At 40.6% G+C, this 17419-nt stretch overlaps 1 protein-coding gene across 1 annotated transcript; it reads right to left on the bottom strand.

Moving 5' to 3' along the window:
- Window positions 1-11658: 11658 nt before the first annotated feature.
- On the bottom strand, window positions 11659-17040 carry LOC308428769 (interleukin-36 gamma-like; the record flags this gene model as incomplete). The annotated part of the gene is given in 6 exon segments (XM_080927342.1): window positions 11659-11868; window positions 15459-15598; window positions 16460-16567; window positions 16927-16968; window positions 16971-16992; window positions 16996-17040. Coding segments are annotated over 6 exon segments (567 nt in total).
- Window positions 17041-17419: the final 379 nt, after the last annotated feature.

Genomic DNA, 17419 nt, shown 5'->3' with positions numbered 1-17419 from the left:
TTCTGGTTTCTGCCTGAGCCCAAAGCTGAACCTGTGCTACAGTTCTCTCTACTCATACCCTGCTGGAAGAGAGCTGGTCTCCCAGGAGTGCTGACACTTAGGGTTACAGGAGGGTCAAGCCACTGTCAGAATCAGCAAGACCAGCTAACACCAGAGATAAGAAAATGTGTAGAGGCAAGTTCAAGAACCTAAGCAACAGAAACTAAGGCCACTTGGCATCATTAAAACCCAGTTCCCCAACCACAGCAAGTCTTAGACATACCAACACACCAGAAAAGCAAGATTCTGATTTAAAACCACGATTCATGATGATGTTAGAGGACTTTAAAAAGGTCATAAATAATGTCCTTAAAAAATACAGGACAACACAGGTAAACAGGTAGAAACACTTAAAGACAAAGCACAAAAGTCAACTAAACAGGTAAAAGAATTGAACAAAAACCATCTAGGATCTTAAAATGGAAATAGAAACAATAAAGAAATCATAAGGGGAGATAACTCTGGGTATAGAAAACCTAAGAAAGAGATCAGAAGTCATAGGCACAAGGATCACCAACAGAATACAAGAGATAGAAGAAAGAATCTCAAGGGCAAAAGATACCAGAGAATACACTGACACAAGAGTCAAAGAAAACACAAAATACTCCTAACCCAAAACATCCAGGAAATCCAGGAAACAATGAGAAGATCAAACCTGAGGATAATAGACATAGAAGAGATTAAAGAGTCCCAACTCAAAGGGTGAGTAAATATCTTCAACAAAATTATAGAAGACAACTTCCCTAACATAAAAAAAAAAGAGATGCCCATAAATATACAAGAACTCCAAATACATTGGACCAGAAAAGAAATTCCTCATGTCACATAATAGTCAAAAAAACAAATGCACAAAACAAAGAAAAAATATTAAAAGCAGTAATGGAAAAAGGTCAAGTAACATATAAAAGCAGACCTATCAGAATTAAACCAGACTTCTCATTAGAGACTATGAAAGCTAGAAGATCCTGGGCAAAATGTCATACAGATCCTCAGAGAACACAAATGCAAGGCTAGTATATCCATCAAGCACTCAATTACCATAGATAGAGAAACGAAGATATCCCATGACAAAACCAAATTTACACAATATCTTTCCATACAGCCAGACCTACAAAGATTAATAAATGAAAAACTGCAACATAAGGAGGGAAACCACACATTAGAAAAAGCAAGAAAGTCATATTCTTTCAAGTGACTCAGAAAAGAAGACAGCCACACAAACATAATTCTACCTGTAACAACATAAATAACAAGAAACAACAATCATTAGTCCCTAAAAAATTTTAACATCAATGGACTCAATTCCCCAGTAAAAAGACATAGAATAGAAGACTGGATACATAAGAAGGACCCAACGTTTTACTGCATACAGGAAACACGCCCCAGTGACAAACAGACACTACCTCAGAGTAAAAGGCTTGAAGACAATCTTCCAAGTAAATGGTCCCAAGAAACAAACTGATTAACCATCCTAATAATGATTAAAATCAACTCTCAACAAGAAGTTATTAAAAGAGATAAGGAAGAACACTTCATACTCATCAAAGAAAAAATTCACCAATATGAAATCTCAATTCTGAGTATCTATGTTCCAAATGCAAGGGCACATACATTGATAAAAACAAACAGACAAACAAACACTAAATAAAGCTCAAAGCACACATTGCACCTAACATAATAATAGTGGGGGACTTCAACACTGCATTCTCATCAATGGAAAGGTCATGCAAACAGAAACTAAAAAGAGACACACTGAAACTAATAGAAGGTATGAGCCAAATGGATTTAACAGATATCTATAGTAGAACATTTCATCCTAAAAACAAAAGAATACACCTTTTTCTCATTACCCCATGTTACATTCTCCAAAATTGGTCACAAAATTAATCACAAAACAGGCCTTAACAGATACAAGAAGACTGAAATAATCTCATGCATCCTATCAGATCACTATGGACTAAGGCTGGTTTTTAATAACAACAACAACAACAAATATGACAGAAAGCACTGAAAGACCAGTATAAATCCTGAGTCCCTAACAGGTAAAGTAGAAGACCCCTAGCAGATAGAGTAGAGCCAAAATATAGGTTAGCCAGTTCAGCAAGAGTTCAGCAATTCTATTCTTCTATTCCAGAAACTGGCTGACCATAAAAGTTACAGCCGGTTCAGCAACTCTGTTCTAGAAACTGGCTGATCATAAACAGTTAGATTAAAATCTTGTGAACAATCTTGAGAAACCATGCGTTTCCCTGGTGATTCTTCGCTGATATTTTTGGCATTTTCCAATGACACCCTCCCTACTCCCTTTGGGTTGTAGTGTTTTCCTTTATATACCCCTTCTCCCAGCTACTCGAGGTCCGACTTCTCTACTCCTGTGTGGGTTACTAGTCTCGACCGCAGTGCATTGGTTTCTGTCAATTTCTGTTAATAAACCTCATGTAATTGCAGCAAGGACAGTCTCTTGTGAGTTCTTGGGGTGTCATGTTATCCCGAGACTTGAGTGAGGGTCTTCCCTCTCTGGGGGGTCTTTCAGCACACATACACTTGGAAGATGAACAGCACTCTACTCAATGATAACTTGGTCAAGAAAGAAAAAAATTAAAGACCTTTTAGAATTTAATGAAAATGAAGGCACAACATACCCAAATTTATTGGAAACAATGAAAGCAGTGCTAAGAGGAAAACTCTGAGCACCTCTAAAAAGAACCTGGAGAGAGCACACACTAGTTTCTTGACAGCACACCTGAAAGCTCTAGAACAAAAAATAACAAATACACCCAAGAGGATTAGATTGCAGAAAATAATCAAACTCAGGGCTGAAACCAAATAAGTAGAAATAGAGAATTATACAAAGAATCAACAAAACCACTGTCTGGTTCTTTGAAAAAATAAACACAATAAGACAGATAAACCCTTAGCCAGACTAACTAGAGGCCACAGAGACAAGTATCCAAATTAACAAAATCAGAAATGAAAAGGAGACGTAACAGCAGAAACTGAGGAAATGAAAAAAACCCATTAGTACAAAAGCCTATAATCAACAAAACTAGAAAATCTAGATGAAATGGACTATTTTCTAGACAGTTACCAGGTATAAAAGTTAAATCAAGATCAGATAAACCAAACCATCTTTACAGTCCCATAACCCCTAAAGAAATAGAAGCAGTCATCAAATCCTCCCCCTACACTCAAAAAAAAGGCCTAGGACCAGATGGGTTTAGTGCAGAATACTATCAGATCTTCACAGGGAACCTAACACTCTCCTAACTATTCCACTAAATAGAAACAGAGGGAACACTACCCAATTCCTCCTATGAAGCCACAATTCCACTTATACCTAAACCACACAAAGATTCAACAAAAGAAGAAAACTTCTGACTGATTTTCCTTGTGAATATCAATATGAAAATACTCAATAAAATTCTCAAAATCAGAATCTAGGAGCAAATCAAAATGGTCATTCACCATGACAAAGTAGGCTTCAACCCAGAGATGCATGGATAGTTCAATATATGGAAATACATCAATGTAATAATAAGAAAATAACTACATGATCATCTTATTAGATGCTGAGAAAGCGTTTGACAAAATTCAACACATCTTCATGTTAGAAGCCTTGGAAAGATCAGGAATTTAAGGCCCATACCTAAACACTGTAAAAACAATATACAACAAACCATTAGCCAACACCAAACTAAATGGAGAAAAATATCCCACTAAACAATCCCACTAAAATCAGGGACTAGGTAAGGCTGCACACACTCTCCCTACCTATTCAATATAGTACTTAAAGTCCTATCCAGAGCAATTAGACAGCAACAGGAGGTCAAACAGACACGAATTAGAAAGTAAGAAGTAAAAATATGATCTGCAGATGATATAATAGTGTACTTCAGTGATCCAAAAATTCGACCAGAGAACTCCTAAACTTGATAAACAACTTTAGTAAGTGGATAGATACAAAATTAACTCAAACAAGTCAGTAGCCTTTCTCCACTCGAAGGATAAACATGCTGAGAAAGAAATTAGAGAAATGACACCCTTCACAATAGTTACAAATAATATAAAATACCTTGGTGTGACTCTAATCAAGCAAGCGAAAGATGACAAGAACTTCAAATCTCTGAAGAAGGAAATTGCAGAAGATCTCAGAAGACAGAAATATCTCCCATGCGCATGGATTGGCAGTATTAATATAGTAAAAATGGCCATCTTTCTAAAAGCAATCCACAGATTCAATGCAATCTCTATTAAAATTTCAACTAAATTCTTCATAGAGTTGAAAGAGCAATTTGCAAATTCATTTGGAATAATAAAAATCCCAGGATAGAAAAAACTATTCTCAACAATAAAAGAACTTCTGGGGTATCACCTTCTCTGACCTCAAGCTGAATTACAGATCAATTGTTATTAAAACTGCATGGTATTGGTATAAAGAGAGGCACATAGATTAATGAAATAAAATTGAAGACACAGAAATGAATCCACACAACTATGGTCCCTTGATCTTTGACATAAGATCTAAAACCATCCAGTGGAAAAAAGATATAACTTTCAACAAATGGTGCTGGTTCAACTGGCAGTCACCATGCGGAAGAATGCAAATTTACCCAATTCTTATATCACCCTTTATAAAGCTCAAGTCCCAGTGGATCAAGGACCTCCACATAAAACCAGATACATTGAAACTAACTGAAGGGAAAATGGGGGAAGCGCCTTGAACACATGGGCACTGGGGAAAATTTCCTGAACAGAATACCAATAGCTTATGCTCTAAGATCAAGACTTGAAAAATGGGACCTCATGAAATTGCAAAGTTTCTTTAAGGCAACAGACACTGTCAATAGGAAAAAATGGCAACCAACAATTTGGGAAAAGATCTTTACCAATCCTATATCTGATAGGGGACTTATATATATACAAAGAACTCAAAAATTTAGACTCTGGAAAATCAAATAATCCTATTAATAAATGGGGTACAGAGGCACACAAAGACTTCAGAACTGAGAAATAACAAATGGCTGAGAAGCACCTAGAGAAATGCTCAGCATCCCTAGTCATCACGGAAATGCAAATCAAAACAACACTAAAATTCTACCTCACACCAGTCAGAATGGCTAAGATAAAAAACTTAGGTGACAGCAGATGCTGGCAAGGATGTGGGAAAAGGGGAACACTCCTCTACTCTTCTTGGGATTGTAAACTGGTATAACCACTCTCGAAATCAGTCTGGTGGTTCCTCAGAAAATTGGATATATTACTACTCAAGGACACAGTATACCTCTCCTGGGCATATACCCAAAAGATGCTCCAACATATACCAAGGACACATACTCCACTACATTAAAGGAAGCCTTAGTTACAATAGCCAGAAGCTGGAACTAGAAAATAGCATCCTGAGTGAGGTAACCCAGTCACAAATGAGCACACATGGCCTGCACTCACTGATAAGTCAATATTAGGCCAAAAGAGTGTATTACCCAAGATACAATTCACAGACCCCAGGAAGCTCAAGAAGAAGGAAGACCAAAGTGTGGATGTTTCAGTTCTTCTTAGAAGGGGGAACAAAAATATTCACAGGAGGAAATAAGGATCCAATGTTTGGAGCAGATATAGAAGGAAAGGCCATCCAGAGACTGCCCCACCTGGGGATCTATCGCATACACAACTACCAAACCCAGACAATATTGCAGATGCCAAGAAGTGCATGCTGAAAGGAGCTTGATACAGCTCTCTCCTGAGAGACTCTGCCAGAGTCTCACAAATACAGAGATGGGTGCTCACAGTCATCCATTGAACCATGAACAGGGTCTCTAATGGAGGAGTTAGAGAAAGGCCTGAAGAAGGAGAAGGGTTTAGCAACCCACAAGAACAACAATATCAACCAAACAGAGCTCACAGGGACTAAACCACCTTTCAAAGATTATGCATCTACAGACCCATGGCTCCAGCTGCACATGTAGCAGAGGATGGCCTTGTTGGTAATCAGTTGGAGGAGAAGCCCTTGGTCCTGCTGAGGCTTGTTACCCCAGTGTAGGGGAATGCCAGTGCAGGGAGGCAGGAGCAGGTGTGTGGGTGTGTGGGTGGGAGAGCACTCTCATAGGAGCATGAAAACAAGGTATTTGATTGGGGTTTCTTGAGGGGAAACTGTGAAAGGGGATAACATTTGAAATGTAAACAAAATACTATTCCAAAAAGGTATATCAGTATATAAAGTAATGTAAATGCAATATACCTGTCTCATACAGTAACCTTATTAATCTTTTTCTTTTCCAAGATAACATTCTTGATGAAATAAAGAACTACCTTAGTCTGTCTTTGTCTTCTCTGCTTCTCTGCTTCAGTCTCTACCCTGCCCTCATTGTAGACACACACAGACATACAGACAGACACACACAGACATACAGACAGACACAGACACACACTGACACATATACATTTTCTTTTCTTCCTCCTCCACTTTTTTCTTCTTTCTTCTCTTCTTCCTCTTTCTTCTCTTCTTTATCCTCTTTTACTTCTTCCTCTTCTTGTTTCTTTCCCTTCTCTTTCCCTCTTCTTCTTTATCCTATTCTCCCCTCCTCTTCTTTCTCTCCCCCTCTTCTACTCTTCTTTCCTTTCATCCTTCTCTTTTCCTCTTCATATTTTATTCCTCTTTCTTCTTGAGTTTTGAGCACACACTGCTACACAGAATTTTTACTTATTCTTCTATAGAGTTTTCTTATTCTTCATTATCCTCTCACAAATTCTCTCTACCACCAAAATCTCTCTAATTCATTCAGCGAGTCATTCTCATGGTCTATATGGTTCACTTATTTCTGCTGAGCCTATTACAGCTCCATCCTGTCTGGCTATCTTCAGGAATTTTCTTTTACCATGCAGGTTCACCTTCTTGTTTTCTGGTAAAGATATGCTACTTTAAAGAGACCACATTTTCTTTTCTCTTTTCTTTTTTGGTTTGGGCAGAAATATTTTCTAGCAGTTCTTCAGGCAAAACACATGAAAATAAATCGTTTTTAAACTTTCAAAATTTTATTTATTGTACGATGTGTGTGTGCATGTGTGTGCCATGTCATATGTGAAGGGTGTGTGTGTGTGTGTGTGCGTGTGTGTGTGTGATGACATATATGAAGGGTATGTGTGAGTGTGTGTGTGTGTGTGTGTGCTATGTCATATGTCAAGAGTGTGTGTGTGTGTGTGTGTGTTCCATGTCATATGTGAAGGGTATGTGTGTATGTGTGTGTGTGTGCCATGTAATATGTGAACGGTGTGTGTGTGTATGTATGTGCATGCGTGTGCATTTGTGTACGTGCGGTGTGTGCCTGTACACCATGACATTTGTGAGGGTCATAGGACAACTTTCTTGAGTCAGACATTACGTTCACTGACCCACAGTGGAGCCGGAGACAGAACTGAGGTCATTATGCTTCCACAGCAAATGTTTCTGACCCACTGTGCCATCTTGCCAGCTCTGAACAGAAACTTCTTCGATGGGCTCATTCTACTTTTGGTCATAATTGATAATGTATGTGGGTAAGGATGTCTATATGGTACCCTTTTTTTTTTTTTTTACAAAGGTCTGAGGTTCATGTCATTACCGTGGAGTCACAAAAAGTCTCTGCTGTCCATCCATCCTTTGATGCAGCTAGTTTTAATTCTTTAACAGCTTTTAAGATTTCCACTGTCTTCTTTCCTTAAAGCGCAGATGCTCTAACTTCCCTCATCTAAAGCAGCCTCACCTATCTTTGAACTTCCTATGAATGATCCCATGCACTACATTACCCCTGTGTCTGCCAATCTTAGAAACATCTAGTTGAATATCAGTTATTTCTGATAGTACTGAATATATTGTGTGCTTTTCTATTCACTGGTTGACAGCATTGGTTTGTCCTCTGCTTAGAATATTATAAAAGTTGATTCTAGGGCTTGAACATTTTTATACAAGTCATTTTGCACAGCTTGTGTTTTTAATATCAAAATGAGTATTTCAAAGCATTTATTGAAGTATTTGTGGTAGTTTATATTCTTTTTTTTATAACTTAACATTTTTTAATTTATTCACTTTATATTTTGCTCACTGCCCCCTCCTGGTCACCCCTTCCATAATCCTTTCTTCCTTTCCCCTTCTCTTCTGAGAGAGTTGGGGCTGCCCTGGGTATCTCCCCATCTTGGCACTTCAAGGTTTTGCAGGGTTAGACACATCCTCTCCCACTAAGGCCAGACAAGGCTGCCCAGCTTAAAGCGTATATCCCATGTACAGGCAACAGCTTTGGGATAGCCCATCTTCCAGGTGTTTAGGACCCACATGAAGACTAAGCAGTATATCGGCTACATGTGAGCAGGGAGGCCTAGGCCAAGCCTGTGTATGCTCTTTGGTTGGTTCTTCAGTCTCTGAGATCCCCAAGGGTCCAGATTGGTTGACTCTTTTTGTCTTCCTGTGAAGTTTCCATCCCTTTCCAGGCCTGTGATCCTTCCTTCTGTTCTTTCATAAGAGTCTCCAAGCTCCATCCACTGTTTTGTTGTGGGTATCTGCATTTGTCTTATTCGGCTGCTGGGTAGGGACTCTCAGAACACAGAAGGAGACTCCTGTCTGCAAGCACAACAGAAGTATCTTTAAGGTTGTCAGGGGTGGGTCTCAAGTTGAGCCAGTTGTTAGTTGGTCAATTCCTCAGTTTCTGCTCCACCTCCTTCCTGCATTTCTTGGAGACAGGATAAATTTTGGGTTGAAAGTTTTGTAGATGGGTTGGTGTCCTTATAGCTTCACTGGGTTTCTGCCTGGCCAGAGAAGATGACCTCTTCAGGTTCCATATCCCCAACGCACAGATAACTTATAAATCATTCAAGAGGCAAAGGCTTTAGAGAAGAAAATATAAAGATAGACAAGAAACACACATTTGAATAAAACTTTTTTATTTCTAAGAAAACATATGTATAGTCCTAACTATGATTAATCTGAGTATATCTATGTAGAGAATTACAGTGAGAAGATCCAGGAAAACATTAGCCCATCATCAGTCCCTGGGGAACATGTTACAATGTCTAGGCAGGGATTTTCATTTACTAGGTATAGGGTTTCTGAAGGTTTAGCACATACCCCTGGAAATTCTGATGTTGTTTCAAGTGTGAGAAATGCAGTGAAATAAGAACATTTCATTACATAACTGTATTTTGGTGGCTCGAGGTACTGCATTTCGGTGAGTCATTGACTGATACTGTGCAAAATAAGGACAGTCTCTAGGATGAGCATGAGGGGACCTGGACTTTGACAAGTGTTAAGTAACAGTTTCTTCAAAGATTGAAATATTCTATCCTCTAGGCAGGCTTCTTAAGCAGGATAATAAACCACTCAAAATAGCTTTAGGAAGTCTACGAAACTTAGCAGATTCACTAGACCCCTCCCTGCCAGCATAAACAATAAAATCCTCAAAGGCACTATGCTGCAAAGAAGACCAAGACAACTAAGGCCCAACCAGCTTCCTGAATGATTAGAATGCAGAAGAGCTGCTCCAGAGAGGTTTAGAGCGTGGGGGCTCCTGGGAGGATGCTCTCCACCCGTTGAACCACCTGCACACTGCAGCATGCTCCAGCTTCCCTTACTTTTGTGCATTGTCACCCATGCTGGAGTGGGCTTTGGTATGGCAGCTGTCTTCGAGTCAGTTCTGTTCCTGTAAGAAACCCCATACCCGTATTCTTGTAAGTAAACCCAATAAAACTCATTGGTTCACCAAATGGTGAATCTATACCGTGAACTGTCTTGGGATGCCTCCTTGAGGAAGTAGACAAGTGTGTTGTATCCCCATGGGAAAAGTTTTGTGGCACACACCATGCTATCTTGAAATGACTAAGATAATACTATACTATCCCAATATAGTTTGTGCCTGCCTGGTCACTTCTCAGCCTTCTACCCACAACAGCCACATTCACCTTGGCAACACTTCTGAGACTGACCATGATCTTGACCATGCTCTGATCATACTGTGTAGTATCTGTAAGATATTGCTGAGCCTTGTAAAGGAAGTAGATATTTCTAGGGAACCCCAACCCCTCAATAATGCAATGCCTCCCTACTAGATTTGATGTAATTATGGTTGGGTACCAAGAGACTTTCCAGAAGTATGAATCCAGTCTTGGTCTGGCAATCAATAAAGGACTCAAAACTTTAATTGGATTAATCAGAATGGTTATCGTGAACTATCTCATGTGGATTACTTCAATTTTGCTCAGAATTATTTCTTCTGATTTCTTATACTATGTTTCATATTTACCCAACTTCAGCAGATAAATATTTAAAGTCCAAATATCAACAATGTTATTACTTCTGGTCATAGTACTGTCAATGCTGTTCTCAGCATCTCTTGTTGACTCCATATTTCTTCCTGTCCTCACTTATAAAATAAAGGACAGGTGGAAATGATGGCACTTAAAAAATGATCTATGGACTGGAGTGATGGATTGATGGTTGAGAGCATGTACCTCTCTTGCAGAAGACCTGAGTTAGGGCCCCAGTATCCATTATTGGGCAGCTCACAATCCCTTGTAACTCCATGCTCCAGGGAATTCAGCACCCTCATCTGGCCTCCATATGTACCTGCATTCTCTCTGTCTCTCTGTCTCTCTCCTTCACACACACACAGACACACACACACACACACACACACCACACACACACACACACACACACACACACACACAAATAATAAAATAAAGTATCACGATTCTAAAACCAGGGAAAAGATCATCCCGGGCCACTGTATAACAGGCCCTCCTAAGAGTGGTCTCACTGTCAGTAGGTCCAACTCTGCTTGACTCCTTGCTTATGCCCATGACTATCTGGGTGTGTGGAAGCAAGATGCAGGGGAAAATGTCTGAGTAAGTGTCTTACAGAGAAAGGACTAGAGTAAGGTAGTAGTGCTTTTAACCACAGATGCGCATTGTAATGGAAAGAACATTAAGCCATTTATGTAAGTCTAGAATAATGAGAGGTAATGTTTTAATGATGTGGATCATTAGTCTTACACATTGTTCCCAGGAAAGAATTGTTCAGGCTGAGTTAATTGACTTAACTGGTTTTGATTTACCAGACAGTACCCTCACCTTTCAAGGGTAAACCACTGTATCCCAGAATAACTTAAATAGATCTAGTCATTTTGAAACCTGTTCATTCACTCAGGATTCTAATTACTTTTCTGGTGTGTCCAGATCCACATAGCAATCAGTTGCTGAAGGATCAAAGCTATCAGATGTTGGTAACAAATGTCATTGTGGGGCCTCTGCTATCTAAATACAAGGAGTTGATATTACATGTGTGTGAAAACCTGATGTAAAACAGGTCAATGGCTGGAAGTGAGGGTGTTGTCACTCACACATAGGACATTCAAGGCATTATACAGTGGGACGCAGCATCCTATTTCTCAGGCATGATGCATTATGGGTTGGACCACGTTAGTCTTAGAGGACAGACAGCCTCACACCACGCCCATCCCACCTACTTTGGAGTTCACATTCTGTTTTGTTGTTTCCTCATCTATGCTCACCTCTCAGCATGAAAACACCATAGATCAAACACATGATTACATATAAGAGGTTACATGTTATCTAACCAACCCTCCACCTCTGTGCTGTTTAAGACCTTCTGTCTAAATTGAAGTTAATATTGTAATGTTCCCCTTTTTTTGCTGTGAGGAAGATGGGTTTGCCAATCTTGGAGGAGGCAATAAAGCTGCCAGGGAAAGCCACTGACTCAAAGGTAGACATTCCACCAGTCTGGGTGTGGTAAAACAGGAATGGCTTCACTGGCTCAGGATGGTGGTACAGATCCAATATCTTCTCATCCTACATGTGAGAGAGAATATTCATGAGCAAAAATATTTCTGATAGGCAAAGTTATTTTTACACAGCCACTAAATATTCCTGTTCAAGGGAGCCTCCCTTATGACAGGATAAGAAAGGAACACTTTAGGTGTGAGAAATTTAGCTCAGTGGTAGAAAATGCCTAGCAAGTACAGGGTTCAGTCTTCACCAACCCTCCTCCCCACAAAAAGCTAAAAGAAAATAAAAGAAAAAAAAGAAGTAGAGAGAAAAGGAAGGAACAAAGTAAGGAAGGAAGGCAGGCATCAAGTCTCTCCGTCTATCACTATGTCTTTTCTGGTTTCCTCTTCACTACTGAACACCTTCTAAACTTGCTCCTGACTCTCCTGACATTCTGCTCAGCAGAGATTCACTGACTGTTCAAAAAGTGCAAATCTGACTTCTTACCTCCCACATGTCTTCAATCATTTTTACTTGCAGGTTCCTTCTCTCTGAGGAAGCTGAAGTGACTGAACCAGAACTTGTCCAAACTCCCCACTGACTGGGCACCAGTCACCTATGCCTCTGCCTCCCTATCTGAGAAGGAGTAGACACCAGCTTTTCTCCACTCACAAATCCAAGGATTTTCCCTAGTCATCCTTGCTGCTCTTACAGGCACCATCCATTTTTGCTTTCTCTGCTCAGTCATTCTTATCTGTATGTTTGCTTTCATTTAACATAAAGCACTATAGGCTTAGCACTAGGTGACAGAGAAATGCTAAGAAAATAATCATTGGTGATTACCTGTTCTGTCAACACCGTAAATGTGGTCTCACACCTAAGGCAGTTACAATGTCACGGAATGACATGGTCTCAGGAGACCACAATATATAAAGTCTGTTGTTAGTCAAAATGTTGTCAGGTGTCACATAAGTGTATTTTAATGACCCAAGCCCACTGTCAGTTCTTGCTTTACAGAAAACCCCTCTTGATGGCTGCCAAAATCTGCTGTCTGATTCTTCTCTTTAAACTAAATCCATGTAAGCAACCTTTTCACCCCTAACACTGTCTCATTAAGTTCTCCCCAAACTGTATATTATCAATGGCCAATTTCTGAGGACAGAAGTCCTAGAGAAGAGTGTCTTAGCAAAGGCAGGACAGAGTTTAGAATGTAATCACATTTACACTGTCCACAAATCTTGATGCTAACACTTAACAAACGATTTCCAGAGTCTACCCTACAAACTCCATTGTCATCCCAGAACCATCAAACCACACTCCCCTTACCATATAACGTCCACCCTTTCAAGGACTTTCACCCTTGACCCTTGCAACGTCTGATCAACCTAATGTCAGGTGATTCATTTCAGATCCAACTTGTTTTGGGTCACTTTGTTCAAAGTATCCCAGGTTTCTCCTTTCTCTTGGATGGTGTGGCCAAGTCCTGGTAGAGGACATCAAGTCTTTTCCTGGCCTCAATTCAGTGCCACATACTTGTCTTCACTGGTCCCTGGACTAAAATCCAGGCTTCCTGCACTCTCCTAGAATCTCTCCTGCGCAGTGACAGCTACGACAAGGTGGCAGCCTGACCCCACCTTGCTTCTGCTGGGCTTTGCCCTGATTGGCTTGGCGTTTTACTGAACTTGTTCTGCTTTGCTGTGCTTTGTTTTTCTTATAACATATGATACCATGTTATCAAAAATGTACCATTATATTTATCATTGCATGTTCTCTCCTCCTTCTAGAATCCAGGCTGTCGAAGGTCAGAGTTCGGTGCCATTTTCATCAAAGATAGCCCATGTACTCATATGGTGCAATTAAGTTCTTGCACATTTATTGAGTTAAACTGGATTGAGTTGAATTAAGTTAATTAAAGTGAAGTTTATGAAACAAGAAGAGATACATGTAGCACATATCCTTACATACAAACAAAATTATATCTATTTATATACATTTCTATGTATGAACACACACACACACAATTATATTGAGAGGTTAGGAATTGGAACAGCAAAGATTAACATTTCAGAAAAGGTTAAGTAAGGGCCATAGAGCAGGTAAAACAAGAGAAAGAGTGTAATTATAAACTGGGATATTGTACCAAGAAGTTTTCCTGGAGCCTGAGAACCTGATGACCCCGGGCCTCATTGTAGGCCGGGGGTCGCCTTGAGCGAGCTCGGCTGTCCGTCTCTGCACCTCAGACTGCGCATCCCCACCCCTATGGCTTGACATCCGCCCGGCAAGGGGTAATTGCGGTCAAACTTCCGGCGTCCCGCTTCCTGGAGCAGCCTGAGCCTTGTAGTGGAGAGGACGCGGGCACCCCGCACCAATAACCTACTGGAATCTACCCCACGGAATCCTTCGCAGGCTCCTGGCATGCGCCAATGGGTTAAACACTTTGCTGAGTGAAAGGTGGCTTTGTATTTTATTTTGTGCAATATCAATTTGATACATTAGCAGGGGACATCTTGAGGGCAGGAGACTGGCTCACTGAGTAAAGGCACAGACTACGGCAGGTGAGAACTGACTCCTCTACTACCAAAGCTGCAGCGTGGTGTGTCCGAGCCCCAGACCCACTGCCCAGCGCCACATGAACACGTGTAATGAAGGAAAGAGCACATTGACTGATGTTGGCTGTTTGTTTCTTTGTATTCTAAAGTCTTTGATCAGATCACTTTTTTTTTTTTTTAACTTGGAAAATGCTGTCATGTAGCTTTGACCTTTCATTGAAAGCTGGTTTGGAGCTAATGTGATCATTTATATTTCTCTGAGCAAACACAGGGAAAGACATGAACCCTCCCTCCTGTGAGAGGTCACTTGCCTTGAGCAGGACCGGGCCCTACTCTGAGGCTCCCAGCCCACGGCTGCTCAGTAATTAAATAATGGAAGGAGGAAGTGTGACAATTCCAGATGATAGTGTAAAATACTCAGGGAGGCCTAAGACTTCCACTGACTGGTGAATAGGAATTCTGAAATGAGAAATACAGGAGAATTAGGGAGAGGTCATATGAATGTCCCCAATGACTGCAGACATCTTAACCTTTAAGAAAGACAAAAGTTCTCAACCAGGGAAGTCAAGATAAAAGTGTTTTACGTGTCTATTTTTTAAATTTTACTTTAGGGAAGGAAAGGTTCATTTGTCATACAATGCTAAGCTACAGTCTGTCACTCTGAAGTCAAGGCAGGGACCTGAGGCATCTCGTTAGTCACACCCCATCTAAGAACATGCCTACTTGCTTGCTTGTTTTGGGCTAGGTTTCTCCATTATTCTACAGTTCAGGAACCCCTGCCTGGGGAATGGTACTGTTGACAGTGGGCTTGGTCTTCCCTCATCAATTAATTTAGCTAAGGCTGTCTTCTACAGGGAGCTAGCAATAAACATGCTTAGAAAATACAGTGTCTTTGTTAATTCTAACATTTGATCTCCTGACAGATAGACCATGTAAAGAAACATGGGCTGGGAAGAAATCCAAGAGAGGGGAATGAAAATGATGGTAACCAAGTGCAGGAGTTAGAAACGGCCGTGAGGCATGGAGGACAGTTAGATGTGAGAAGGAGCCGGGGTCTTGAGACTCTACTACAATATGCTTTGTTAAAAATGTTAAAGATTTTTGTTATTTTTCTGGGTCACTCACCTTCAGGAACAAAGTGGGGTGTCCGTTAGCTTCCTCACAAAACAGGCATTTATCTGGATTCTGAATTCCCAAATAAATGGGAATTCCTTTGCCCTGCTCAAGAGACTCTGGGTACTTGCATGGGAGGATAGTCACAGTGACTATAAAAACAAGAAGACCACAGTTTCCTTTGGAAGCCAGGAAGACAGATGTTCTAATAGCTCTGATTTAGCAGAGCAGCATTTTCCAGTTGAGGCTAGAAGACACGTGTATAACGCAATCCCTGCTACCTGGACCAACCGTGTGGACCAACCCACTAGCCCTTGCATCCTGATAGGCAAGCACTGGCTTAGCTATTGGAGCAGTTGCTGATGGTGGGATGTGGATTCTCACACTTGCACTTCAACACCTGGTGGCAGTTGCTCCTACTCTGCTTGGCTCCTCTGAACCATGGAGAGCTGTTGGACCATCAGCAAAGTTTGCCTAATGGATGTTGAATTTCCCCGTCTATGTTATGCACTCATTAAATTCTTTTAGGATGACATGATGTCATATAGAACATACATATATTCCCCTTCCAATGTACAGATTAGCTGCTTTAGATCCATGATACAAGTTCTTCATGCCTGAGAAGGCTCTTCCACCTATAGTGACTGCCTTTCCTTAGTCTGGAACAACCGTCTTCCTGACTTCTCTTCCCAGGCAGGTGTAAAATTCTGCCTACTCCAGTCAGCTCCCGTTGAAAGTTAAGCTTGGTTTTGGCACATAATTAGACATATTTTGGAGCTACAGAGTATTGATTTAATATATATGTGTGCCAAATGACCAAGATGAAACCAGGGTAATCAGTATATGCTTCGGGCCATATTCAACATTCATCTGTGGTCATACAACCCAGACGTTAGAAGCTCTCTTCTTACTATTAACCATGGTCATCCTGCTGCACAGTAGGGTACTAATGTCTTCCTTTCAACACAGTCTGCGCAGTGTGAGGAGCAAAGCAGTAACAGATGACCACTGACCTGGGGTTACAGTGTGGCTTCGTGGAACTGTCACAAGGGCCTGATCGCGAAAGATCCACACCTGCTGGTCCAAGTCATAAACCTCCCCCAGGTCAGGACTTTCTTTTCCTGTTTGAATGAAAACCAAATAGGAGAGAGATGATGACCTAATGAGAGATTACACAATGAAGATCAGGGGTTTGTATTCTAAAACTGGCAGGTTTTTTCTTTTCTTTTTTCCTTGTAACACATCAACCCAGACTTTCTTTGTAGTAAATCTATGGGAAGCAAAGGCTACTCAGGGTAATTACTGATCTAAAGGACAAACCAGCAAGATGGAGTAAAAACCAGTTCCACAGTTCATATATACTGAGTCCGAACTGTTCCTTTGTGTGATTGTTCTGTGATTGGCCTGATGCTGGTAGTGGTCTCCACCCTCCAGAAAAATGAAGTCATATGGGCACTTTACTGTGTGCTAAGACCCATACCTGAGGCAGTGAATGGCAATCTTGGGTGTTTAGAGGACATAATGAGGATTCAAATAGTCCAGATCTCTAGTGTCCCATCTCAACATCACTTCCATATATAATGTTTTTCTCCATTGCTTTCCATCATAAGCTTGTTCTGGTGCCTGAGGGAGAAGACAGCAGGAGGAAGATAAAGCTCAGGAACATTTCCAAGACTTTCTAAGACCCTGGCTTCTCAGTGTCTCATTCAGGACAGAGAGTCGAAATGAAATACATAACCAGACATGATGCATTTGCCCGAAAAGCTGTGTTACCTCCTGAAACAAATCTTAAGACATTGGAGATGGAAGAGCAGGCATAATTCTTCTCCTCACAGAAATACTAATAACATTATCTCCCTACAGGTTTCAAGGCCACAGGTAACACTTGGCCTTTAACATTCTCTCAACCCACCAATTCTTTGTATATCCTTTCCCCAGAGAACCTTCCTCTTCACTGTCATCTCTTTCTGCTT

Source organism: Micromys minutus, assembly GCF_963924665.1.
Source record: "Micromys minutus genome assembly, chromosome: 13".
NCBI lineage: Eukaryota > Metazoa > Chordata > Mammalia > Rodentia > Muridae > Micromys > Micromys minutus.
This window is presented reverse-complemented; position numbering and strand designations above follow the sequence as displayed.